The sequence below is a fragment of the Dipodomys merriami genome, unplaced genomic scaffold (assembly GCF_024711535.1).
Source record: "Dipodomys merriami isolate MVZ:Mamm:240054 unplaced genomic scaffold, mDipMer1.0.p SCAF_137, whole genome shotgun sequence".
Taxonomy (NCBI): Eukaryota; Metazoa; Chordata; class Mammalia; order Rodentia; family Heteromyidae; genus Dipodomys; species Dipodomys merriami.
In genome coordinates this window covers 1,021,624-1,049,335 of record NW_027202682.1, presented here as the reverse complement: position 1 = coordinate 1,049,335, position 27,712 = coordinate 1,021,624, and the positions used below count along the sequence as shown (strand labels likewise).

Here is a 27,712-nt window from a genome sequence, read left to right as displayed (position 1 = left end):
ATGCTCATCATGGAGGTAGTAGGATGGGGTATATGATGACCTTCCGACATTGTTACTGTGAAGTATATTTTTTCCAAACATAAAAAGAGATGTTGCCAGGCACTGGTGACTCACGCCTGAGACCTGAGGATCACGGTTCAAAGCCAGCCTGGGCAGAAAAGTCCATGAGATTCTTATCTCCAACGAACCACCAGAAAACCAGAAGTGGCGCTGTGGCTCAAGTGGTAGAGCGCTCGCCTTGAGATGAAAAGCTGAGGGAGAGCATCCAGGCCCAGAGTTCAAGCCCCATGACCGACAAAACAGGAAAGAGAAAAAGATCTAATCATTGGTTCCTGGGTGTAGTTAAGAGTGTCCTGTCTTGGCCGGGCGCTGGTGGCTCACGCCTGTAATCCTAGCTACTCAGGAGGCTGAGATCTGAGGATCGCGGTTCAAAGCCAGCCCGGGCAGGAAAGACCGTGAGACTCCTATCTCCAATAAACCACCAGAAAACCGGAAGTGGCGCTGTAGCTCAAGTGGTAGAGCGCTCGCCTTGAGCTGAAGAGCTGAGGGACAGCGCCCAGGCCCAGAGTTCAAGCCCCACGACCGACAAAAAAAAAAAAAAAAAAAAGAGTGTCCTGTCTTCTTCAGCTATGACTTTTTTCCTAACTATGGTGACAAGGACCCACAATTAGAGAAGCTATACCATGACAACTCCCACTGTATCTGCGAGCAGGAAGCAAGTATTAGTCAAATGTCCCCAAAGACAGAAAGCAGTTTAGAAGTTCATGAAAGGGCTGGGAATGTGGCTAGTGGTAGAGTGCTCGCCTAGTAAGCATGAAGCCCTGAGTTTGATTCCTCAGCAACACATACACAGAAAAGCCAGAAGTAGTGCTGTGGCTCAAGACTCAAGCCTTGAGCAAAAGAAGCTCAGAAACAGTTCCCAGGCCATGAGTTCAAGCCCCAGGACTAGGAAAAAAAAAAAAGTCATGAAAGGGAACCTTCAGTCTTCTGTCTGTTCATACCTGGCAGACCATGGCAGCAGCACCACACGGCGCCTCACTGTCCACCAACCTCTGCGCAACATGCCCCAGGGAAGGCTGCCGAGAAAACAAGGAGCCCGTCCCCAGACAGGCCCCAGGAGCAGTAGCCTGTGGGGAGCAGAAGCAGATACCCACTGGCCCATCCCAGTCAAAACACCTCAAGGCCCAGAGCCTGTACCTCAGAGACCCTCAGCAACCTACAGAGCAGGAGGGTGCGGGGCCTTCCCGCAGGCTGTCTTTGAGGATTCAACTGCAGCATCTCAGGAAGCAGGATTGCAGCAGAAAGGAAAAGACGAAGTTCAGACGTGAGGGAAGCACTTGCCTCATAGGTGACAAAGTCGTCAAACTCGTCCACACAGGCAGTGGGACACTCGTCCTGGGCAGGCTCCACACTGTACAGCTGGCCATCGGGATCTGCAGAGAGAAGACCCAGTGTTCAGCAGGCCACCAGAGCTGTCCAGACAGGCTGAAGATGAAGATGTAGGTTGAACTGAGACTCCCTGGGAAGACACTCAGAGCTAAGCGTTGTGGGAGCTGGGAAGGCCTGGCAGTTGCTCTAGGCATGGAGTGAGCACACCAGGACAGGAGCAAGAAATTCAAGGGAAGAAACCAGAGGGTAAGACTCGAAGGCCACGTCTTCTAGAGAGCATTATAAAATATAAAGAGGAAGATAGAAAACCCTAACAACTCCAAAGCTCTAGCCGCTATGGTAGGATTACAAGCATGAGCCATCAGTGTCCAGCTGGGCCGTCTCAAAAAAAAAAAAAAAAAAAAGCCAGGTGCCAGTGGTTTACGCCTATAATCCTAGCTAATCAGGAGGCTGATATCTGAGGATCACCATTCAAAACCACCCAGGCAGGAAAAGTGACTTTTTTGGGTCACTTGTGGAGCTTGAACTCAGGGCCTGGGTGGTGTCTAAGCCTCTTTACATTCAAGGCTAGCGCTCTACTGCTTTAACCACAGTGCCACTTCGTTTTTTGTGTGGTTAATTGGAGATAAGAGTCTCTTGAGGACTTTTCTACCAAGACTGGCTTCAAACTGCGATCCTCAGATCTCAGTCTCCTGAGTAGCTAAGATTATCCCCCCCCCACCCCCACCCCCCGCCAGTTCTGAAGCTTGAACTCAGGGCCTGTGTGTTGTCCCTGAGCCTCTGTGCTCAAGGCTGGCTCTCTACTACTTGAGCCACAGTGCCACTTCCATCTGTGAAACTCTTTATCCAATTAACCACAAAAAGACAGAAATGGAGCTGTGGCTCAAGTGTAGAGCACTAGCATTGAGCAAAAGAGCTCGGACAGCACCTAGGCCTGGAATTCAAGCCCCAGTACTGGTACAAACAAACAAGCAAACAAATACAGGTCACTAACCTGAGTGACCTCACCATTATAATCCTAGCTGTCCAGGAGGCTGAGATCTATGAACTGTGATTTGAAGCCAATCCAGGCAGACAAACCAGAGACTTTTTTTTTTGTTGTTGTTTTGTTTTTTGTTTTTGGGGGGGGTCTGGTCATGGGGCCTGAACTCTGGGCCTGGGCGCTGTCCCTCAGCTCTTTAGCTCGAGGCTAGCGCTCTACCACTTGAGCCACAGCGCCACTTCCGGCTTTTTTTCTTTTCGCTTATGTGGTGCTGGAGAATCGAACCCAGGGCCTCAGGCATGCAAGGCAAGCACTCTACCACTGAGCCACCTTCCCAGCCCATCACACAATTTCTTGCCCTGACTCCAAGCTGGGATCCTCGATCTCACCCTCCTGAGGAGCCAGGATTACAGGCGTGAGCCACTGACTCCCAGCATCAGTTGGTACATGTGCACATGCACATAAAATCCAATCCCAAAACATGCAAACTTTCAAGTCAGGCTGCTATTTTGTGGCTTGGTGGTAGAGCACGTGCTTGGCATGTACAGGGCCCTGTGTTCAGTCTCTAGCACCACAAAAATTAAATACATAAACATCAAGATTTGAAAAGAACCTATGCACCAAACGACTGCCAAGGAGCAAAACCACTCATGTCTGAGGAGGTGTGTGCAGAATGAAGTAACACTGCACAACGCTGTTGAGGCAAAGGAAACAAGGTGAGTTGTCCTTTTCCTATGACTACCTTAGAAGAAAAAAAAAGTTATGGGGATTGAACCAATAGTCTTGCACATTCAGGGCAAGCAATCTACCACTAAAATACATCCCCAGCACAGACTCCCTTTTGCTGTACTAGGGGGTTTGAACTCAGGGTCTCAAACTTATTAGGCAGACATTCTATTGCTGACCTATACCTCCAAACATCTTTTTACTATATTATACTTTTTCTTTTAAAAAAAGGGGAGGGGGGCTTATTAGGAAGGTGGCTCAGTGGTAGAGCGCTTGCCTTGCATGCATAAGGCCCTAGGTTTGATTCCTCATCACCACATAAGCAGAAAAAGCTGGAAGTGGTGCTGTGGCTCAAGTGGTAGAGCGTTAGCCTTTCACTAAAGAGCTGAGGGACAGCACCCAGGCCCAGAGTTCAGGCCCCACAACAGACAAAGAAAAGACTGAACTTGAAGGTAACATCTCTTCACATGGACAGACTAAATTCTGACTGGGTAATAACGATGTCACTTCTCAAACACTCCAAGCCCAGAACATCTGTCATCTCCCTCAGTGGGAACGGCATCGATCTCCACAGCCTCTATAATGCTGAGCCATCAGCACACACCAAGGGTGGCGCATCAGTGACAACTAAGTGACGCTGTTCCCAGCAGCCCCTTATTCATGCAATTACTTGAAATACACAGTACTTACAGAATTTGTTATTTATTGAACATCTTAAATGTAACCAATCTAATGTGAGCCACTTAATTTAAAAAGCCCAAGTAGGGGCTGATAAATATGGCTCAGTGGTAGAGCGCTTCCCTAGCATGCATGAAGCCATGGGTTCAATTCCTCAGTACCACATACACAGAAAAAGCTGGTAAGTGGTGCTGTGGCTCAAGGACAGAGTGCTAGCCTTGAGCAAAAGAAATTCAGGGACAGTGCCCAAGCCCTGAGTTAAATCCCAGGATTGGCCAAAAAAAAGCACAAGTAGTAGCCAGGACAGGCAGACAAATCTGAGACACTTTTGTTTTTTCCCCTGGTGCTTGAACTCAGGGCCTGGGCACTGTCTCTGAGCCTCTTCGTGCTCAAGGCTAGTGCTCTACCACTTGAGGCACAGTTCCACTTCCGGCTTTTGAGTAGTTCATTGGAGACAGGAGTCTCACAGGACTTTTCTGCCTGGGGCAGTTTCCAACCAGGATCCTTGGATCACAATCTCCTGAGTAACTAGGATTACAGGCGTGAGCCACGGGTGCCTGGCTTCAAATTTGTAATAACTGTGCTTCTACATATTCTTGTGTATGGCTCCACATCTCTAGAGGCTAATACATGCTATTGGATGGTCATTAGTTCATTTTTATTTTTGAGTGATACTGTACTTTATGCATATCCCAGTTTATTTGCCTGCTTATGAAAGTTTAGGTTGACTATAGTATGCTGTTTTGAATGAAACTGTTATGAACAATTGTATATAACTATTTATGTGGACATCTTTTTATTTCTCTTGGGTAAATAAGAATGAAACAACTAAGTTGTATGATAAGCGTTTAACTTGACAAGAAACTGCAGAATAGCAACTTTTGAAGACTAAGTCAAATAGAGACCTTCCCTAGACAACTCCCGGGAAAACCACTTTGGAAATGTCATCACTGGCTTCCTCCAGCTGGGCCACCAGAGGCCAGAGAAGATTCCTAGTGTGATCTGGACCTCATGCGGAGAATACTGTCTTGTCATGTGCCACAGCAGGTTCCAAAGGTCTTCTCCACCAGACCTGGGTAACTGGAGAGAAGACATTGGGAAGTGGGAATGAACATCCAAGGAAATGCATTCACAGGGTACCCAGGGCACCAAGATACCTAGACTGATGTCTAGACTTCTTTCAACTTAAACTGAATGATTTGATAGCTACACAAATTCAAAAATGTATGCATGTCATAATTCAACATAGCTCTCCTCTGTGGCTTTAAGGATCATGGGTTTCTTGCACAGCTAACTGTGGTGTTCGGAATGTGGCAGAGCATTTGAGTCATGTGAACAGTGGCCTGGAGTGAAGGATCTCAAGTGCAGACTATCAGGAAGGGCTGCCACCACACTCCACCTCCACATAAACTGCAGTCCTGCCGTAGGAGTGAGTGCTTCTAATGCAGACTGGGCACTACCATGGACAGACATCTTTTGGACTGGATTCTGGACCTAAAGCAGACTCTTCCCAGGGTGGTCAACTGAGCCCCGGTTTTTTAGAGGGCTAGATTGTCCTACCAGTTTTTCCACTGTCAGATGTTAACATGTTTGTGTTTCTAAAATAATCTGAAACTTTTAAAACGCAGTCAAGCATATTGACATGTGGATGTCTACTCAGACTGTGAAAGTAGGTAACAAACGAACAGCTCTGCTCCATATGGCACTCAGAGAGAAGACATGAACGTACCTGGTATGTTCACATTCCTGACAGGAGCTAAGCATGAATCTTTTATCAGTCTTCTCTGTAAGAACTGTAACAATTTTCCATTAAATGGAATTTTTTGTGCATTTATCTTGTCCTTTCGGAGTTCAGGAGTACCTCAGCTCTGTGAGCTACAGCCATGGCCTATTTGGAACAGCTCTGCTTCATCCTATTCCTGAAATAGGACCCATGACTATGACAGAAAAAAATCTCTTTGCACTTTTCTGGAAACTGGGTCAAGACTTCATGCTTCTTACTATGCCACTCCCTAATGCCAACGAAGTCTGACACGGAAGACAGGCTGCTTGCAGTTACAATGGCACACTGCAGGGAAGACCTAAAAGAAAACCCAGTGCAAATGTAGCTCAGGCCGGGCGCCAGTGGCTCACACCTATAATCCTAGCCACTCAGGAGCCTGAGAACTGATGTTTGCAGCCCAAAATCACCCTCAGCACCCTTGAAACTCTTATCTCCAATTAACCACCAAAAAGCTCAAAGTGGAGCTGAGGCTCAAGTTAGAATGTTAGCCTTGACAAAAAAACTCATGGGCAGCAAGTGCCCAGGCCCTGAGTTCAAGCCACAGGACTGGCACAAAAAAAAAAAAAAAAAAAAAAGCTGGGGCCTGGAAGGTGGCTCAGTGGTAGAGCGCTTGCCTGGCATGCATGAGGCCCTGGGTTCCATTCCACAGTACCACATACACAGAAAAAAGCTCAGTGCCACTGTAGCTCAAATGGTAGAGTTCTAGCCTCGAGCAGAAAAAAACTCAGGGACAGAGTCCAGGCCCTGAGTTCAAGCCCCAGGATTGAAAAAAAAAAAGAAAGAAAGAAAAAGGTTTCTTTTGCTTTCTTCTAAGTGCTGTGAAATAATTTCAAAATCATCTTTCTTTCAGTCTACTTTTCACTCTTCCTTCCTAATGAAATGTAAAAACAGAAAAGTAGGCTGGGAAGGTGGCTCAGTGCTAGAGTGCTTGCCTAGCATGCATGAAGCCCTGGGTTCGATTCCTCAGCACCACATACACAGAAAAAGCTGGAAGTGGTGCTGTGGCTCAAATGGTAGAGCGTTAGCCTTGAGCTAAAGAAGCTCAGGGACAGTGCCCAGGCCCTGAGTTCAAGCTGCAGGACTGGCAAAAAAAAAAGAAAAATCGTTTCTAAAAACAGAAAAGTAAAGTCACTGCCCTCAGCAACAGCAGCAGAATATCCAATATCCACAGCAGGTCCATTGTCACTTTATTCAAAAGAATACACAGGCTATGCCACGGTCTTGGTGAAGGCTAACACTGGAGCCACGGTCCTGGTGAAGGCTAGCACTGGAGCCATGGTCCTGGAGCCACGGTCCTGGTGAACGAAGGCTAGCACTGGAGCCATGGTCCTGGTGAAGGCTAGCACTGGAGCCACGGTCCTAGTGAATGAAGGCTAGCACTGGAGCCATGGTCCTGGTGAATGAAGGCTAGCACTGGAGCCACGGTCCTGGTGAAGGCTAGCACTGGAGCCACGGTCCTGGTGAATGAAGGCTAGCACTGAAGCCACGGTCCTGGTGAATGAAGACTAGCACTGGAGCCACGGTCCTGGTGAAGGCTAGCACTGGAGCCATGGTCCTGCTGAAGGCTAGCACTGGAGCCACAGTCCTGGTGAAGGCTAGCACTGGAGCCATGGTCCTGGTGAATGAAGGCTAGCACTGGAGCCACGGTCCTGGTGAAGGCTAGCACTGGAGCCATGGTCCTGGTGAATGAAGGCTAGCACTGGAGCCACGGTCCTGGTGAATGAAGGCTAGCACTGGAGCCACGGTCCTGGTGAAGGCTAGCACTGGAGCCATGGTCCTGGTGAAGGCTAGCACTGGAGCCACGGTCCTGGTGAATAAAGGCTAGCACTGGAGCCATGGTCCTGCTGAAGGCTAGCACTGGAGCCATGGTCCTGCTGAAGGCTAGCACTGGAGCCACGGTCCTGGTGAAGGCTAGCACTGGAGCCACGGTCCTGGAAAATGAAGGCTAGCACTGGAGCCACGGTCCTGGTGAATGAAGGCTAGCACTGGAGCCACGGTCCTGGTGAATGAAGGCTAGCACTGGAGCCACAGTCCTGGTGAATGAAGGCTAGCACTGGAGCCACGGTCCTGGTGAAGGCTAGCACTGGAGCCACGGTCCTGGTGAAGGCTAGCACTGGAGCCACGGTCCTGGTGAAGGCTAGCACTGGAGCCACGGTCCTGGAAAATGAAGGCTAGCACTGGAGCCACAGTCCTGGTGAATGAAGGCTAGCACTGGAGCCACGGTCCTGGTGAAGGCTAGCACTGGAGCCATGGTCCTGGTGAATGAAGGCTAGCACTGGAGCCATGGTCCTGGTGAAGGCTAGCACTGGAGCCATGGTCCTGGTGAAGGCTAGCACTGGAGCCACGGTCCTGGTGAAGGCTAGCACTGGAGCCACGGTCCTGGAAAATGAAGGCTAGCACTGGAGCCACAGTCCTGGTGAATGAAGGCTAGCACTGGAGCCACAGTCCTGGTGAAGGCTAGCACTGGAGCCACAGTCCTGGTGAAGGCTAGCACTGGAGCCATGGTCCTGGTGAAGGCTAGCACTGGAGCCACAGTCCTGCTGAAGGCTAGCACTGGAGCCACAGTCCTGGTGAAGGCTAGCACTGGAGCCACGGTCCTGGTGAAGGCTAGCACTGGGGCTTGGGCCACGGTCCTGCTGAAGGCTAGCACTGGAGCCACAGTCCTGGTGAATGAAGGCTAGCACTGGGGCTTGGGCCACGGTCCTGCTGAAGGCTAGCACTGGAGTCATGGTCCTGGTGAAGGCTAGCACTGGAGCCACGGTCCTGGTGAAGGCTAGCACTGGGGCTTGGGCCACAGTCCTGGTGAAGGCTAGCACTGGAGCCATGGTCCTGGTGAAGGCTAGCACTGGAGCCATGGTCCTGGTGAATGAAGGCTAGCACTGGAGCCACAGTCCTGGTGAATGAAGGCTAGCACTGGAGCCACGGTCCTGGTGAAGGCTAGCACTGGGGCTCGGGCCACGGTCCTGCTGAAGGCTAAGCACTGGAGCCACGGTCCTGGCAGGCTAGCACTGAGGTTGGGTCCTCCCCATTACACAGTCACCCCACGAGCACTCTGCTGGGCTTGATTCACAGACCTGTGCTCCCATAGGCCAAATCCTCTCACGGTGCCATCAGATCCACTGTGTCTTGTCTACCCACACATCCATCTTCTGACCCCCGCTGTCCCCCCACACACCAGAACACTACCACTTCTCCGCCCTCCCCCAACCCCTATCTCACTGTCTATAGTCTATCTCCCACTAGAAGGCCCGCCCCCAGGGGCAGGGATCGGCTCTTCTTGGTCTCTCCCCAGAGCTTGCACAGACCCCTACTGACAGTGCCCACAGGTCTCAGCCGTAGCCACCTCCACTAGTTCTCATCATCACAGACCTGCTACCCAGGGGTCCTGCAGGAGGGGCAGACCGCCCGCTGTCCAGGCTGGACCCCTCTCAGTCCCCATGCCCAGGGCCCCTCCCTTTCTTTGATCCACCAGCAGACCATCCTTCAAGCACACAGGTCTGCTCAACGGAAGGAGAGGGTGTCTCCTATGATGCTCTTGCACCCCTCAACATGGCATCAGGCAGAGACACAGACCTGAGATGCTCTTGCTGCTAAAGAAGCACAGTCTCACTCTCTGAATCCCAGCAGGGGGGCTGGGAACGTGGCTCAGTGGTAGAGTGCTTTCCTGGAATGCATGAAGCCCTGGGTTTGATTCCTCAGTACCACATACACTGAAAAAGCTAGATGTGGTGTGTTAGCCTTGAGCAAAAGATGCTCAGGAACAGGCCCTGAGTTCAAGCCCCTGGACAAAAAAAAAAAAAAAAAAGAACACTAAAACTGGATCCAAACTAACTCTGGGACTTGCTGAGAATGTTTTCTTCTTTTTTTTTTCTTCTTTTTTTTGGGGGTCCGGTCGTGGGGCCTGAACTCTGGGCCTGGGCGCTGTCCCTCAGCTCTTCAGCTCAAGGCTAGTACTCTACCACTTGAGCCACAGTGCGCCACTTTCGGCTTTTTTTCTTTTTGCTTATGTGGTGCTGAGGAATCGAACCCAGGGCCTCATGCATGCAAGGCAAGCGCTCTACCACTGAGCCACCTTCCCAGCCCCGAGAATGTTTTATTCTTAATTAAATAAGAGTGGAAATACTAACCACAAAGAATGCAAGTCAGGTACCAGTGGCTCATGTCTAATCCTAGCAACTCAGGAGGCTGAGATCTGAGGATCATGGTTCAAAGCCAGAATGAGCAGAATTTTTTTTTTTTTGGGGGGGGGGGTAGGGAGCATTGGTTATGGGGCTTGAACTCAGGGCTTGGGTACTGTTCCAGCTCTTTCACTCAAGATTAGCGCTCTACCACTTTGAGCTACCACTCTAGTTCCGGTTTTCTAGTGGTTAATTGCAGATAAGAGTCTCATGGACTTTCCTGTCCGGGCTGGCTTTGAACCATGATTCTCAGATCTCAGCCTCCAGAGTAGCTAGGATGACAGGTGTGAGTCGCCCAGTACACAGTATCTGTGTGACTCTTATCTCTAATTAACCACCAAAAGTCTACAAGTGGAGATGTGGCTCAAGTTGTAGAGCGATAGTCTTGGGCAAACAAGTTCAGGGACAACACTCAGGCTTTGAGGTCAAGCTCCAGTGCTTGTATGTGCGCGCGTGCGCGTACACACACACACACACACACGCGCGCGCGCGCGCGCACAAAAGTTAGATTAAATCAACCTCAAACAAGAGGAAAGTAAAGTACCTTTACTAATTGGGGAGGGGGAAATATGTCAGTGAGCTAGTTGCCACAAGGAGGCCCACAGCAGTCCTTCACCCAGGCGGAGGCTGGAGGCCCAGGGCAGTCCTTCACCCAGGCGGAGGCTGGAGGCCCAGAGCAGTCCTTCACCCAGGCGGAGGCTGGAGGCCCACAGCAGTCAGTGCCCCCCTCAGATCTGGGACTTAGTCTGACCTCACTAAACGTGCAGTACATAGATGAAGCTACAACACTTTATAAAAACAGGAACTGGGCCAGGTGCCAGCGGCTCACGCCTGTAATCCTAGCTACTCAGGAGGCTGAGATCTGGGGATCACAGTTCAAAGCCAGCCTAGGCAGGAAAGTCTGAGACTCTTATCTGCAACTAACTACCAGAAAACCAGAAATGACACTGTGGCTCACGGGGTAGAGAGCAAGCTTTGAGGTGAAGAGCTGAGGGACAGCACCCAGGCGCAGAGTTCAGGCCCCATGACCACAAAAAAGACAAAAAAAAAAAGTAGAAATGGGGCTGTGGCTCAATTGGTTGAGTATTACCTTTGAGTGGAATAATTAATAAAAAAAAAAAAAACCCAACAACAACAAAAACACACTTGACAGGGCCTGAAGGAGGGTGGGAGTCTATGGGGCAGCCGCAGAAGGGAGAGGTAGGAACACAGCGAGAGACGCACAGGGTGCTGACCTCCGTTTGTGATGGCCATGATCCCTTGGTGGAAGTCCTCGAAAGTGATCACACCAAGCCCACTTGGATCCAAATACTGGGTTAAGTCCTTTACCTGTAATGTACAATAAAAACATGTTACCAAAGTCTTCCCAAGGGGAAAAACACACACTACATGGGTGGTTTTTTTTTTTTTTCTTTGGTGGGTTGTGGGGCCTTAACTCTGGGCCTGGGCATTGTCCATCAGTAATTCAGCTCAAGGCTAGCTCTACCACTTGAGCCACAGCACCACTTCCTGCTTTTTCTGCTTACGTGATGCTGAGGACCTCAGGCATGCAAGGCAAGCACTCTACCACTGAGCCACCTTCCCAGCCCTGCATGGGCTTTTTTAATCTTTTGATTTCTTATTGTTTTTATGAAGGCGAGGTACAGAGGGTAAGTTACATTAAGTCAGGGAGTGTCACTCACGCTCCCAGTTTTCCCTCCCATTCTCACGCAAAGTTCATTTTCAACATAGTGCATTGATGCTTTTCACCTAAGGGCAGCAGATGGCTCACACAGTGCAAACTTTAGCCAGGGGGAGAGTGGAGGGAGGGAAGGGATAGTAGGAGAAAAACAAAGGAGGGGTAACAACACTCAACAAGAAATGTGCTCATTGCCTTACTCATGTAACTGTAACCCCTCTGTACAGCATCTTTACAGTAAAATTAAATTTAAAAAGAAAAAGAAACTCCAGCCAAACGTTCTTGCCTAGAGAGTGAAGGGGAACCTGCCCCAGCAAGAAGCTGCCGTTGAGTAGGAGGACTCTGAGCCACAGGGAGCAGGAGCTGAGCTTCTAGAAATACCATCTCAGTGCCCTGAGCCATGCTAACCTCAGACCCCTGTGTTTCCTCTCATCTTCTCTTAAAAAATTTATTCATTGACGGGCTGGGAAGGCGGCTCAGTGGTAGAGCGCTTGCCTTGCATGCATGAGGCCCTGGGTTCGATTGCTCAGCACCACATAAGCAGAAAAAGCCAGAAGTGGCGCTGTGGCTCAAGTGACAGAGCGCTAGCCTTGAGCTGAAGAGCTGAGGGACAGCGCCCAGGCCCAGAGTTCAGGCCCCATAACTGGCAAAAAAAAAAAAAAATTGTTCATTGAGATTAAGTGATTACATAAATTTCACAATACTGTGGGATAGTGATACTTAGCTAAAGCCACAAACCCTCCCTCATCTTGATGGCAAAGGGGTCAGGTTTACTTGCCCTCTTCTGGACAGAGCCTCCGTGAGGATCTCTGGTGGCTTACTGCTACATCCTTTGTGCCAGCAGCTCAGCAGAGAGGCAGCAGAGCTATAGTTAGTTTTTGTTTTGATTTTTGTTGGTCCTGGGGTTTGAACTCAGGGCCTGGGCACTGTCCTGTGCTTTTTTGCTCAAGGCTAGCACTCTACCACTTTGAACCACAGCGCGACTTCTCATTTTCTGGTGGTTAATTGGAGATAAAAGTCTTTCCTACCTGGGCTGGCTTTGAACCACAATCCTTAGATCTCAGCCTCCTGAGTAGCTAGGATTACAGGCATGAAATACTGGTGCCTTGTTGAACTTAGTTTTAATGTAGTTTAAGATAATATGTTGTCAACATAGGAACACCAGTATACCAACTTGTACAACATGATTTTAGTGGCTATTAGTTTTTTTAATATGTGAGTGTTAGCATTTGTTGTGGTTTTAGTTTGGGTTGTTTTGCTTTTTGTTTTTTTTTTTTTTTTTTTTTTTTTTTGTCGGTCGTGGGGCTTGAACTCTGGGCATGGGCGCTGTCCCTCAGCTCTTCAGCTCAAGGCGAGCGCTCTACCACTTGAGCTACAGCGCCACTTCTGGTTTTCTGGTGATTTATTGGAGATAGGAGTCTCACGGTCTCTCCTGCCCGGGCTGGCTTTGAACCGCGATCCTCAGATCTCAGCCTCCTGAGTAGCTAGGATTACAGGCGTGAGCCACCAGTGCCCGGCTGCTTTTTGTTTTTGAGACTTAGTCTTACTATACTGATCCAGGCTGGTCTAGAACTAAGCTAATATTACAAGAAGGTACTAGTATACTTCGCACAACTCTTGTTTCATCTTAAACTGAAAGCTAGGACTTGAAAAAAACTCATAACATTAGATGGGATTTTTATTTTATCCTTTATCTGTCTATACTGAGACTTGAACTCAGGGCCTCATGCTCAGCTTTTCTTTTCTTTTGTCAGTCGTGGGGCTTGAACTCTGGGCTTGGGCGCTGTCCCTGAGCTCTTCAGCTCAAGGCTAATGCTCTACCACTTGAGCTACAACACTTCCAGTTTTCTGGTGGTTTATTGGAGAGAAGAGTTTCTCGGACTTTCCTCTCGGGCTGGCTTTGAACCATGATCCTCAGATCTCAGCCTCCTGAGTAGCTAGGATTACAGGCATGAGCCACTGGCACCCGGCTTCCCTGTGTTATTTTTTAAATGTGCATTTATTTTTCAAGTTTCTTGTTTTTTTTTGTTGTTGTTGTTTTTGTTGGTCGTGGGTCTTGAACTCTGGGCCTGGGCGCTGTCCCTCAGCTCTTCAGCTCAAGGCGAGCGCTCTACCACTTGAGCTACAGTGCCACTTCCAGTTTTCTGGTGGTTTATTGGAGATAGGAGTCTCACGGTCTCTCCTGCCCGGGCTGGCTTTGAACCGAGATCCTCAGATCTCAGCCTCCTGAGTAGCTAGGATTACAGGCATGAGCCACCAGCGCCCGGCTTCAAGTTTCTTGTTGTTTTATAGAAAAGGTTCAATAGAAAAGGTTCTTGGCTGGGAAGGTGGCTTAGTGGTATGGTAGAGTGCTTGCCTAGCACGCATGAAGGCCTGGGTTCGATTCCTCAGCACCACATACACAGAAAAAGCCAGAAGTAGTGCTGTGTCTCAGTGGTAGCGTAGTACCTTTGAGCAAAAGAAGCTCAGAGACAGTGCCCAGGTCCTGAGCTCAAGCCCCACGACTGGCTCCTTAAAGGTGGCTTAGAAATTAAGGTACTGTGGGGGGCTCACACCTGTAATTCTAGCCACTTAAGAGGCTGAGATCTGAGGACTGCAGTTTGAAGTCAGACTAGGCAGAAAAGTCAGCTGAGGGAAGAAAAGTCCCTGAGAGACTCTTTTTTTTTTTTTTGGGGGGGGGGGATCTGGTCGTGGGGTCTGAACTGTGGGCCTGGGCGCTGTCCTTCAGCTCAAGGCTAGTGCTCTACCACTTGAGCCACAGTGCCACTTCCAGCTTTTTTCTTTTTGTTTATGTGGTGCTGAGGAATCGAACCCAGGGCCTTATGCATGCAAGGCAAGCACTCTACCACTGAGCCACCTTCCCAGCCCCCCTGAGAGACTCTTATCTCCAATTAATCACTCAAAAACCAGAAGTGGGGCTGTGGCTCAAAGTGGTAGAGTGCTAGCCTTGAACAAAAGAGCTCAAGGTCAGTGCTTAGGCCCTGAGTTCAAGCCCAACAACGGACCAAAAAAAATTAAGGCACCAAGGTTGGTGCTGGTGTCTCACACCTTTAATCCTAGCTACTCAGGAGGCTGAGATATGAGGATTATGAATCAAAGCCAGCCTGGGCATAAAAATCCATAAGACTCTTACCTCCAATCAACCACCAGAAAACCAGAAGTAGAGCTGTGGCTCAAAGTGGTAGAGCACTATCCTTAAGTGAAAAAGCTCAGGGACATCACCCAGGCCCTGAGTTCAAGCCCTACACCCAACCGCAAAAGAAAAAAAATTAGCAAAAAGCTGAGCTACAGGTGTGGCTCAAGTAGAAGACTCAAATGAGCAACCAAGCTAAGCAAAAGTTCAAGGTCCTTAGCTCAAACCCCAGTATTGGGTGAGAGAGGTAGGGGAAAGGTTTTTATAAATGAAGAAAATACAAGGGATAATAAATATATGGGTAGAGGAAGAAAACAAACACTTGCAGAGGTGACTTCTGAATCTCAGGGGAGTGACACCAAGAAGAAAAGACCATCACCATTCTCCTTTGTTTAGAGGCCACCCGACGGAGCAGCAGGTGGAAGCTGAGCTCCTACTCACACAGGCCACAAGCTTTCCCTGAAACCCAAACAGACACCTAATAGCTTCTATAGATCACATCTCTGCCTTGGGGAAACACTGTCACCAACACAGAAAAGCAGTCATCTCTCGCTGACTCTTTGCTTCTTCCCACTGGAGTAGCCCACAAAAAAATACACAGACATCTGAGTCGCATGGTTGCCCACTGTCTTCCTGTGGTCAATTTTCAACTCCTATGAAATAATCACAACCTTCACCAGAGTAAGAGGTCTCAAAGTCAAAGTGTGTACCGCCACTCATAATGCTGCTAACTCGGTGCTGAAGATGCTTTACAAGGAGTCGGGGCGGAGATACACTGAGGCAGAACCCAGCCCAGAAACCTCAACTAGAGTACAATGCTCTACAAATTCTATTCCTAGAGCTGACATATTTGTTCACCACACTTGCTTACAGATCAGCAACGAAGACCCCAATTCCTAGCTTAAAAATCCCAGTCACTCTCTTAGTCTTCAGGCCAGGTCACCCAGAGCAGCAGCCCCAGGTGAAGAACAAGAGGCGTTGAGTCCAACAGGTCTGGAATCAACACAGCCTCTCGGGCTGGGAATGTGGCTTAGTGGCTGAGGGCTTGCCTAGCATACATAAGGCCCTGGGTTCAATTCCTCAGTACCACATAAAAATAATAATAACAACACAGCCTCTCTTCCTGGTCTTTTCAGAGCTGCCCCCAAACAAGCCCCCCGTCCCTGAGACTCATAAAAGAGGTGCCTCCAACTCCAGTCCATGTTGAAGCACTTCCATTGGAGGAAGAATAAAAGTTTATGTCAGAGCCAAGTTCAGTCTTACAGCTGGGTTTTGCTCTCTCGCCTGATCCCACCACCACCAGAGTTTCCTCATAATGGTCCACAGTACACCAGGCTCCTAAAGTCAAGTCGATGATGTTCTCACAGGACTCAGGTGAGAAGTTCTGATTGGCAGCAGATGCTCAGGTCTCACTAAGCACTACTGAAACAGAAACTTAAAGGTTACACGCAGCACTTGTCTTAACAAGCCTACAGGTGGTTGAAGGCCTCTAGGCTTGGCAACTGCTGGCTTAAAAGGCTACGCAGAAGCCCAGGCCTGGGAAGACTTTGTTGCACAAAGGAGCCAATGGCCTTGATTAAATTTCTAGTTCCAGCCAAGCGCTAGTGGCGTAGGCCTTTAATCCTAGCTATTCAGGAGGCTGAGACTGAGGATTAAGGTTTAAGGCCAAAGCCCTGGGAGGAAAGACCATAAGACTCTTATCTCCAATTCACCACCAAAAAAAGCCAGCAGTGTAGCTGTGGCTCAACTGGCAAAGTGCCAGCCTTGAGCAAAAAAGCTGAGAGACAGTGTCCAGGCCCTGAGTTGAAGTTCCAGTATCAGCGCATGTGCACAAGCGCGCACAAGTGCACACACACACACCCCTCAAAGACAGTGGACCAGGGCTGATCTTTTGGATTTGGAGAATGAAAAAGTGCATCAAATGCATTCGAGATGCCAAACCCAACAGTGCCAACTATACAACCAGACGTGACAGTGAAAGCCTTTACTCTAGTCCTAAAACAGCAGCCTCAGAAGTGAGCTTCCTACACATCAAAGAATCTGCCTCTCCCAGGTGCTGGCGGCTGGCTAAGCTGTCATCCTAGCTACCCACGAGGCTGAGATCTGAGGATCACGGTTCAAAGCCAGCACAGGAGGCAGGTCCATAAGACTTTTGTTTTTCCCCAATCAAATTCTTTTATTGATTGCATCATGGAAGTATCAGAAACTGGTCAGGATCCAGGAGTCTCCGAAGATGCCTTAACTTAGCTCTTACTCATCAGCCTGTTGAACTGTTCCTTTTTCAGAAATATAGACACCATCCAAAAATTTTCTGATATCCTGTTTTATTTTTGGTTTTTTTTTTTTTTTGGTCTGGTTGTGGGGCCTGAACTCTGGGCTTGGGTGCTGTCCTTCAGCTCTTCAGCTCAAGGCTAGCGCTCTACCACTTGAACCATAGCGCCACTTCCGGCTTTTTTCTTTTTACTTATGTGGTGCTGAAGAATCGAACCCAGGGCCTCGAGCATGCAAGGCAAGCGCTCTACCACTGAGCCACCTTCCCAGCCCCTGATATCCTGTTTTTAACTGTTGTTGCTTGGTGAATTAAGCAGCTGAACTTGAGACAAGTGCAATATCATTTCCTTCAAGGATGAATTCATCTTTCTGGGCTTGAGAGACTGAACAACCAACACCTGTCCTGACTCTTCAGATGTATTTCTCACCCAAGAAGTTTTGGATTTCAACTAGAGACTCATTCTCCTGAATAACAATGTTGATGGGGAAATGAGCATACACAGACCTCATCTTGTAACGAAGCCCAGATCATGTTCTGTATGTGACTACTGATAGTGTGCACATGGCCAGTTCCTTTGTTTCCCCACCATTTATCAATCTGGAGCCTCTTCTTTTTCTTTCAAGGAGGCTGAGTTCTACGTTGATGTGGGTGAATCCCACGGCAGGGTGCCTCGGGGAACCCTTCCCAATCACCATGCGTCCCTGACATGTGCTGCGATGTCAACAGTCTGATTGCTGAGAATAGTCTTCATTCTCGCAGTAGATGGGGCAAAGAGAGCCCGTGAGATTCTTATCTCCAATTAACCACCAGAAAACCTGAAATGGCACTGTGGCTCAAGTGGTAGAGCACTTGCCTTGAGCTGAAGAGCTGAGGGACAGCGCCCAGGCCCACAGTTCAAGCCCACAACCAAAAAAAAAAAAAAAAAAAAAAGTGAGCTTCCTACCCATCAAAGACTGTGCCTCTCCTGAATTCTTCTAGGAAAGAAAGACGCACCCTTAAATAGAGGAGACAACAGCAGACAGTCTGGCAGCCAAGTAGTTGGATCTCTTCTCTTTCCGCCAAAAGAAAATCCCTTTGGAAATGGAGGTACCAGCTGGCAGGGCCTAGGGCAACACCCATCACAATACCTCTTACTACGGGAGGGACAAAGGGAACAGAAAGGTGACACCTAGGCTTGAGACCACTGGTGCTGTGGGTGGTAAATCGGAGCTCAAGGCAGCAAACTGGCTTCTCCTTCTGCTTTCTACTTTTTGTAGAAAGTAGTCTGTCCCAGAGCTTTTATAGCTATTTGCAGAGAATCTTTCATAAAAAGAAAAAACACACACACACACACAGACTTACTGTCCAGAAACACTGTAAGCACTTTCCAATTTATCTATGAACTTACAAGGTCATGTAATAGGTAATTTACCAATGATACAGTCACATGACTGTGACAGATGTTTCTGTAGCATGCCTGTCTTTAGAAAAATTGAAGATAGCCGGGCACTGGTGGCTCACGCCTGTAATCCTAGCTACTCAGGAGGCTGAGATCTGAGGATCGCGGTTCAAAGCCAGCCCAGGCAGGAAAGACCGTGAGACTCCTATCTCCAATAAAAACCACCAGAAAACCGGAAGTGGCGCTGTAGCTCAAGTGGTAGAGCGCTCGCTTTGAGCTGAAGAGCTGAGGGACAGCGCCCAGGCCCAGAGTTCAAGCCCCACGACCGACAAAAAAATAAATAAATAAAAATTGAAGGTAGTGTTAGGTTTTTGTTGGTGGTGGTGGTGATGTACGTGTGTGCCAGTCGTAGGCCTTGAACTCCAGGACCAGGCGCTGTACCTGAGCATCCTCTCCGGGCTGCTGCTCACTCTCCCATCCAGCAGCCTTGGCCATGCTTACAATTCCTAACAAGTTCTCCCCCAAAAATAATAATAATAATAATAATGATAATAATGCTATTGCTGCTGTCTGCTCTGTTCCGTCTAGTCTTCTCCAAACTGAATCTTCTTCTCAAACCCTACGTCTTATTACTACCTTCTCTACTTAAACTCTAATGTATTCCAACTGCTTTGGGAATAGACTCAGCCCTGGTGTAGCTGCTGTGCCTCCTCTATGTTCACTGTCCTCGGTCCTCCATGGAGACCTCTGTGCCATACAGCCTCTCGAAGGGTGGGCTGCCCCTCCAGAGATTCTTCCCTTCTCACCCTTTACCTTATTAATGCTACTTAGCTACCGCTGTTCAGACATCACCTCAAAAAAGGAAAAAAGGGCTTCCCTACAGGGAACTCTCCAAAGCAAGCCAAGTTCCATTACCCAACCTCATAACGGGCTCTTCTTTCCTTCCTAGTATTTTTTGCAGTCTACAATACTGAAATACCTGTTCACTGTCTTAAAAACAAGAAATAGACAGTCCTGTTCATTCTATCCTCCCCACTAGGACACTGCCTGGAATATCAAAATGCTAAGCTGACATTAAAAATTCTGATCAAGACGGGTACCCGTGGCTCACGCCTGTAATCCTAGCTACTCAGGAGGCTGAGATCTGAGGATCATGGTTCCAAGCCAGCTGGGGCTTGGCTATTAACTCCAATTAACCAATAGAACACCAAAAGGAGAGCTGTGACTTAAAGTGGCAGAGTACTAGCCTTGAGCAAAAGAGCTCAGGGACAGTGCCCAGGCCCTTAGTTCAACCCCCACAACCAAAAAATAAAATTCCGAGCAAGCACCAGGGGCTAGTGGCTCACACCTATAATCCTAGCTTCTTAGAAGGCTGAGCTCTGAGTATCCCAGTTCAAAGCCAGCCCAAGCAGGAAAGTCTGTGAGATGCTTGTCTCCAATTAACCACCAAAAAGCTGTAAGTAGAGCTGTGACTCAAGTGGTAGAGCACCAGCCCTGAGCAAAAAAGCTCAGGGACAGTACCCAGGCTGAGTTCAAATCCCAGGACACACACATGACCCTGAAGCAACTAAAGATATCCCTAGGAACTGCCAACTCACAGTAGAAGTGCAGTAATTAGAAGCAGAAGATCCTTGTAAATATCTGTAGTCCCTTCCATGGCAGACTTTAGTGCTATAGAGAATTGGCAATGCCTACTGGGGCCGTGACTGAGGGCACTCAAAGCACTAGATCAGTAGCTGTTAGGAAGTAAATGCTTACATGACTGAAACAAAACACACACACACAGGCTTGCTTCATCATTATAACTGAGTGCTTTCAAAAGCAAATGAAAAGGAGACCAATCCTTCTCAAAACTCAATTAATTTCCAATCTCTATCTTTGTGGTGCTAGGTCTGTGGTGACTGCAGAGCCTCAATCTTCCGAAAGTTATTAGAGATACTTGACCACCACTACCATCCTGCCCCAAGCCCATGCCTACTGTCTGGGCATAGCTAATTACAAATTTGTTTCGAGAAGACCACCCAGGCACTGGTGACTCACTGTAATCCTACTTACTCCAAAAGGCTGAGATCTAACAATCAAGATTCAAAGTCAGCTTGGGAAGACAAAGCCAAGAGACTCTAAGTAGTCAACTAATGGAGTTGTGGCTCAAATGATAGAGTGCCAGCCTTGAGTAAAAAAACCTAAGGGAGAACTCAAAGCCCTGAGTTCAAGCCCCAGTACTGGCACACACACATACACATATATACATGTACGACCAGAAATCTTCAGTCTGGCTGGTTCTTCCTTTCCTGTGAACATTACAATGGCATACATGATACTACACCTGATCTGCCACTCGGTGAGGTAATGAGAACCACACACCATCACGATGCTGGCACTGTGAAAGAAAGGACACAATGGCCCTCTGTATTATAAATGGGAGCTGCTCCTATTAAAAATTCAGATAATCCACTTAAATAATTTAAAATGCTACCTTCATAAACAGGTAACATAAAAGATACTAGCAAGCTACCTTTTAAAATCACACAAAAATCAGTTGAACAGAATGGCTTACTCCTATAATCCTCGCTACTCAAGAGGTTGAGAGCCAAGGATCAAGATTGGAAGCCATGAAAGTGCTTGAGACTTTTTCCTCAAAAGCTGGAATGGAGCTGTGGCTTAATTGGTGGAACACTAGCTGGAGCACAAAAGCTCAAAACTGGCAGAGAGATTTTTATTTCCAATTAACCACTAAAAATCTGGAAGTGAAGCTATGTTCAAGTAGTACAGCACAAACCTTAGCTGAAAAAGTTCAGGGACAGAGCCCAGGCCCTAACTTCTGACTTCAAGCCCCAGTACTGCATAAAAATAAAGATTTTAAAAATTAAAGTTAAGGGCTGGGAAGGTGGCTCAGTGGTAGAGCGCTTGCCTTGCATGCTCAAGGCCCTGGGTTCGATTCCTCAGCACCACGTAAGCAAAAAGAAAAAGCCGGAAGTGGCGCTGTGGCTCAAGTGGTAGAGCACTAGCCTTGAGCTGAAGAGCTGAGGGACAGCGCCCAGGCCCAGAGTTCAGGCCCCACGACCAGACCCAAAAAAAAAAAAAAATTAAAGTTAAAAATCTGACAAAAATGAAGATAATCTAGTTCCTATCGTCATAACAGTAATATGACTGATCTCTAATGTAATCAGGATGTTGAAATCTCAAGCTGGAAAGAAGAAAATCCTATAGTGTCCCCCGCTGTTAAGGATATACGCTAGAACATTTACAGATGAAATGATATAATGTCAAAAATCTGCTTTACAGAGGCACCAGGTTTGACTGGATATGCCTAAAATCCTACCACCTGGAAGGGTGAGACGAGATTGTAAGACTGGAATACGTGAGTAATACTTAAGCCTGGCTACATAGTAAGACCGTGCTTCAAAAAAAATAAAATAAAATTAATTAATTAAAAAAAGAGAAGGCTGGGAAGGTGGCTCGGTGGTAGAGTGCTTGCCTAACATGCATGAAGCCCTGGGTTCCATTCCCCAGCACTACATACACAGAAAAGGCCGTCAGTGGCTCAAGTGGTAGAATGCTAGCCTTGAGCCAAAGCAGCACAGGAACAGTGGTGCCCAGGCCCTGAGTTCAAGCTCCAGGACTGGCAAAATAATAAGAAGATAAATAAACTGGGCACTGGAAACTCACACTGTAATCCTAGCTACTCAAGAGGCTGAGATCTGAGGATCATGGTTCAAAGCCAGCCCAGGCAGGAAAGTCCCTGAGACTCTTACCTCCAAGTGATAAAAGTGCTAAGCATGAGCAAAAAAGCTCAGGGACACCATCTAGACCCTGAGTTCAAGTCCCAGAACCAGCACAAAATGTTTTTGGTGCTAGTGTGTCAGGTCTATAATCCTAGCTACTATGTAGGCTGAGATCTGGAGAATTGAGATTTAAAGCCAACCCAAGCAGAAAAGTTTTCAGAACTCATCTCTAATTAACCAGCAAAAAGCCAACTGAAGATGTGACTCAAGTAGTGGAGCACCAGCCTTGAGCAAGAAAGCTGAGTGTATTAGGCCCTAAGTTCAAGCACTGGCAAAGTTCCAAAATATTTACCTCTCAATACTCCACTATTAGCAAATATTTATTGCCTTTGCTTCTCCAAAATGTATTCTGACACGGAACTGAAAAACAACAAGCCTGAGTCATAATAAAGACTACCAAAGCTTACACAGACTTAACAACCAACCTTTCATTATCCCTTAAATTACCTACTCCAAAATAGTAACTAAGACAGTTCAAAGAAATCAAAAGCTCTCCTCCACAGTCCCAGAAAGCTAGTCCAAGCCAGCTACCTAACATTGCTTTTTCCTAAGGACAGGCAAGAACCATGACCCAGGAGATTACCCTCCACTCTCCATCTCCAGCCCCATCTAGTCCTGAGTCATCTAGGCCTCTCCCCAATTCTACCAGCAACTGTCAGAGAAAAGAAGTCTAACCCATTTCTACTTTGTAATTACAAGAACACTTAGCCCAAATAGCAGTCCAAAAGTTTTTCCCACCATAATCAACTGGAGATTATGACAAAAGATGTTTCTCAAATTAATAGTTTGTTTTTTTTGTTTTGCGCCAGTCTTGGAGTTTGAACTCAGGGACTGGGCGCTGTCCCTGAGCTTCTTTTGCTCAAGGCTAGTACTCCACCACTTGAGCCACAGCATCACTTCTGGCTTTTTCTGCTTATGTGGTACTGAGGAATGGAAGTCAGGGCTTCATGTGTGCTAGGCAAGCACTCTACCAGTAGGCCACATTCCTAGCTCACTTCCGGCTTTTTCTGAGTAGTTTATTGGAGATAAGAGTCTCATGGAGTTTTCTGCCCAGGCTGACTTCGAACTGCAATCCCCAGATCTCAGACTCCTGAGTAACTAAGGTAACAGGTGTGAGGCATGATGCCGGCTAAATGAAAAGAATTTTTAAGTTGGAACCTGGCAGATATATTCTGAGCAACAACACCTAAAGTCTTCTATAGATGAAAAGCCAAGCACCTAGATTTCTATTTTAGATATGTAGGACATTTGGAAAGCTATTTGACCTTTCTGAGTTTCCAACTCCTTAACTGTAAATGGAGATTAATCCTGTAAGCCTAGTTACAGATAGAACAGGGGCAATGATCAATGAAAGTATAATGAGCAGAATCAGGTGATGATAAAGAAAAACAAATGCAGTACTGGCCTGACAGGTCCGACTAGGGTAAGGAGACACTTCTAAGTTTGAAAACATATAGTAAAGGACCACCAAGGACCCTCAAGTCAAGCACCAGTGTCTAATGCCTATAATCCTAGCGACTCCAGAGGCTGAGATCTGAGAATCTTAGTTCAAAACCAGCCTGTAGAGAAAAATCCAATAGACTTTTACCTCCAATTAACCAATAAAAAGCCAGACTGGCTAGGTGCCAGTGGCTACCCTGGAGGCTGAGATCTGAGGATTATGGTTTGAAGCCAGCCTGGGCAAGAAATATCCATGAGACTTGTTTTTTTGTTTGGGTTTTTTTGGGGTCCGGTTGTGGGGCCTGAACTCTGGGCCTGGTGCTGTCCCTCAGCTCTTCAGCTCAAGGCTAGCGCTCTACCACTTGAGCCACAGCGCCACTTCCGGCTTTTTTCTGTTTGCTTATGTGGTGCTGAGGAATCGAACCCAGGGCCTCAGGCATGCAAGGCAAGCGCTCTACCACTGAGCCACCTTCCCAGCCCCCATTAGACTTCTTATCTCCAATAAACTACTCAGAAAACAGCTGGAATTGGTGCCATGGCTCCAAGTGGTAGAGTGTAGTCTTGAGCAAAAGAAGCTCAGGGACACCATACAGGCCTAGAGTTTAAGCTCCAGGAGGCAGGGAGGTTCCTAAAAAAAACTAAACACTTGTGTGCTGGGGCTCCAAGTGATAGAAGGCTAGCCTTGAGATAAAGAGCTCAGGGACAGCACCCAGACCCTGTTCAAGCCCCCAACTGATAAAATAAAAAACCTGAATCTGTAGTCTAGGGAGCTGCAAGCACCTGTACATCCTCTTGGACATAAATTCCAGGGAGCCTTCAGTGCTTAGAACCCAACTGCTCAACGTGTTAAACACTCAGTACCTGGGTCTGTTTATTGCAGCACTGTTCACAATAGCCAGGATATGGAAACAACCCAGATGTCCCACCACAGATGAATGGATCCAAAAATTGTGGTATCTATACACAGTGGAATATTACACAGCCATTAGAAATGACAAAATAATGGCATTTGCAGGGAAATGGATGGAGCTAGAAGAAATGTTGAGTGAGGTAAGCCAAGAGCAAAGAGACAAACGGTACATGGTCTCTCTGATAAGTGGATGTTAAATCCAAAATACTAGGTGATATGACAAAATTAACAGGACTTTAGAAACAAAGGACTTCCACTCATCTGGTCGAATCACTACTAAATAACCACATGCTGCTGATCACATCTATGGTATATATGTGTACACTGGAGGGGAACCAGGAGGACGACACAGAACTAAAGGGAATCAGGGAAAAACATACAACAGCGGGACCCATCAGCTGCACTGGACATTGACCAAAATGAATTAAGCAACTCAATGGCAGTGATGGGAGGGAGGGAACAAGTGGGAAAGAGGGAACAGCTGATGCTATGCAAAACAAAAGAAAGGTACATACCACCCAATGTGGAAGAAATAACTGAAGCTCATAGAACTCATAAATGTTATAGACCGTGATAGACAATTTGCTCCAGGAAAGTTAGAATGTGTTCGTGACTTTAACTGAGTATCACTATCCCACTATACTGTGAAATTTGGGAAATTATGTAACCACTTAATCACAATAAAAAATTTGAAAAAAAAATACATAGCAAAAAAAAAAAAAAGGTACATGGGTCCTGTGAGAATTCTTGAAGTCCTGACATTATAACTAGCAGTATGTCGTTTTACCTCATTCTCTTCTTTTTTCTATTTTGACAAAAGGGCTCTAGGGTGGCCTCGAACTTGCAGTCCGCCTGCCTCGGCCTCCTCAGTACTGGGAACCGCAGGCATTTCCCCCAGCTTAATTCTTAAAGTCCTCTTGCCTCAAACATGCCCATGTACTTGAACACCCACTTAACAAATGTGTGTATGTGTGAAAAATGAATAGCAAATGAAAATGAGCAGATCAGCACGTCAGGGATTCCCTGCTGCTAAGTAACTGGCTTTTATTTATTTTAAATAAATTATCTGACAGCGCACCTTGCAACATGTGTGCTGTCGGTGACGCCCAGACTCACACACAGCCCGCTGTCACCTCCGCCTCGGCTGTGCGCGGGGCCAGGCCCCCGCAGCCCCGCCGCCGGGCCCAGGTGCGAAAGTGGGCGCGTTTAATTACCAGGACCTTCGCGAGCGGCATCTGGCACCACCCATGCCAGGCCCGCACCGCCGGGTGCGGTGCTCAGGCCCGGCGACTCCGGCCTGCGGCGGGCGCGCCGCGGCCAGGACGTGCCGGGGCGGGGAGTGTGGCGGGGCGGAGGCGCGCTCGCCCCGGGTTCGGGACCCGGTCCCGCTACAGGGCGCAAAGCTGCGGCGGGCGCGGCCCGCGGGAAGGACGCGCCCGGCCCCGGCGGAGGGGCGCCCGCCCGCCGCCCGCCCGTCACCTGCTCCGCCCCGTAGACGGTGGCGAACTGGATGAAGTCCTCCATGCGGACGAAGCCGTCCCCATCTCGGTCCAGGGCGTCGAACACCGCGCGCAGGCGAGCGCCGTCCTCCGGGCCCGCGGCCGGCCCGGCGCTCCCGCACGGCGCGCCCGGGGCCCCGGAGCGCGGCGCGTCCCGCTCCCCCGGCCGGCGGCGCGGCGCGGCCGGCTCGGGCGGGCGGGGCTCCCCGGGCCAGCGCAGCAGCTCCGCCGGGTCCTCCGGCCAGGCGGGCGGCGCGGCGGGCGCCTCGAGGTCCGCGGCCGCGGGCTGGGCCCCGGGCGCCGGCTCGCCGCGGCCCGACGGGGAGTCCGGCGGGCCCGGCTCCATGCTCCGGCGCCGGCCGAGCTAGGGGGACCGCGGGCGGCGCGGGCGGCAGACAAAGGCGCTCAGGGCGCGGCGGCGGGCGCGGGCATCCCCGCGGCGGCGCGGGCGGGCGCGCGCGGGGCGCCCGGGCTGCTCGGGCTGGCGCTCGGGCCCTGCTCCGCCCTCGCCCATCTTTGCGCCACGCTTCAGCGGCCCCCGGCCCGGCGGCGCGGCGGGCGCGGGCCCATGGCAGCGGCGCGGCCCGAGGCGGGCGGAGGCCGGGGGAGCGAGCGACGGGAGCCGGGCCAGCGGGCGAGGGCGACACCGGAGCTCCGGCGCTGAGGGACCGAGCGAGGGTCGCAGGCGCGGGCCCGCCCTTCGCCGCGTCTGACGTCACCGCGCCGCGCCGCCGCAGGCCACGCCCCCTCCGGCTGCTATAACAGCCGGCGCCGGCGTCGTGCGCCGCGGCCGGAGCGGCGCGTGTGACGGGCCCCGGGGCCCCGCGCCGGCCACGTCCGCGCCCCGGGCTCGGCGGACCGGCCGGCTGCAGCTGGGCGTGCAGGAAGCTCCCGTCCCCGCGTCCCAGAGAGTCTCGGCGAGGAGGAGCCCGCGGGCCGGCCGGCCTGGGGCGGCGGGCGGCCCCGCCCCGCGCCCCGCGCCCCTCGCCCGCCTGGCTTGCAGGGGTGGCCCGGGGAGCCGGGCGGCGGCGCAGGACGGCAGGACGCTTCCGGCCACGCTGGGGTGTCAGCCCCTCCCGCCGCTTCCTCCTTGCGCCGTCCTTGCGTGCTGATCCAGGCTGGCTTCGAACCGGGATCCTCGCATCTCAGCCTATGAGGATTTCGGGCCTGGCTGCGGAGGCTTACCTTCGACTAAATAAGTAAAAATCTGAGCCAACCAGTTTGGCCTCCGTCCGCGGGCGGCTCCCGCCCGTCAGCTACTCAGGAGGCCGCGATCAGAGGATCACGGTTCAAAGCCATCCCGGGCAGGGAAGTCCTGGAGAGACTCATCTTCAATTAACTACTCAAAACCATAAGTGGTACTGGCTCAAAGTAGTAGAGTTAGAGCAAAAGAGACCCTGTTTAGGCCCCGAGTTCAAGCCCCACAACAGACAAAAAAAAAAAAAAAAAAGGTTAAGGCCAGCCTGGGCTAAGTAGCAAACCTCTCACTCAAAGTATATGTGGGCTGGGAAGGTGGCTCAGTGGTACAGTGCTTGCCTTGCATGCATGAGGCCCTGGGTAGGAGTCCTCAGCACCACATAAGCAGAAAAAAGCCAGAAATAGTGCTATGGCTCAAGTGGTAGAGCACTAGCCTTGAGCTGAAGAGCTGAGGGACAGCACCCAGGCCCAGAGTTCAGGACCTATGACTGACAAAAAAAAAAAAAAAAAAAAGTATATATGCAAACTCACCTATAGTGACCGAAGATAGACCACAGGTCACTGGGGTTGCAGGAGGGGAGAGGGTGGGATTTGCTGGGCAGGAGGAAGTCCTTGGCAGTTACCAGTACAGTCACAAGACTGACCATGTGAAGGATTCAGGGACCCTGACATAAGAAAATTCAT

The 27,712-nt window shown here is 49.4% G+C and overlaps 1 protein-coding gene and 1 pseudogene across 2 annotated transcripts in view; both read right to left on the bottom strand.

Moving 5' to 3' along the window:
- Positions 1-25,968, bottom strand: part of LOC138825387 (rab11 family-interacting protein 3) — a 60,809-nt gene extending 34,841 nt beyond the window's left edge. Inside the window, exons 1-3 of one of the 2 annotated variants that reach the window (XM_070019865.1) lie at positions 25,812-25,968; positions 10,972-11,065; positions 1,342-1,433 (exon numbers count right to left, since the gene is read on the bottom strand). In XM_070019865.1, coding sequence (XP_069875966.1) covers positions 1,342-1,433; positions 10,972-11,065; positions 25,812-25,856 — 231 coding nt within the window. In that variant the 5' untranslated portion in view covers positions 25,857-25,968. Of the gene's footprint in view, positions 1-1,341; positions 1,434-10,971; positions 11,066-24,283; positions 24,394-25,811 lie in introns of those variants that run through there. The other variant, XM_070019863.1, reaches the window with a different exon arrangement.
- On the bottom strand, positions 16,333-18,270 carry LOC138825399 (large ribosomal subunit protein uL6-like; annotated as a pseudogene).
- Positions 25,969-27,712: the final 1,744 nt, after the last annotated feature.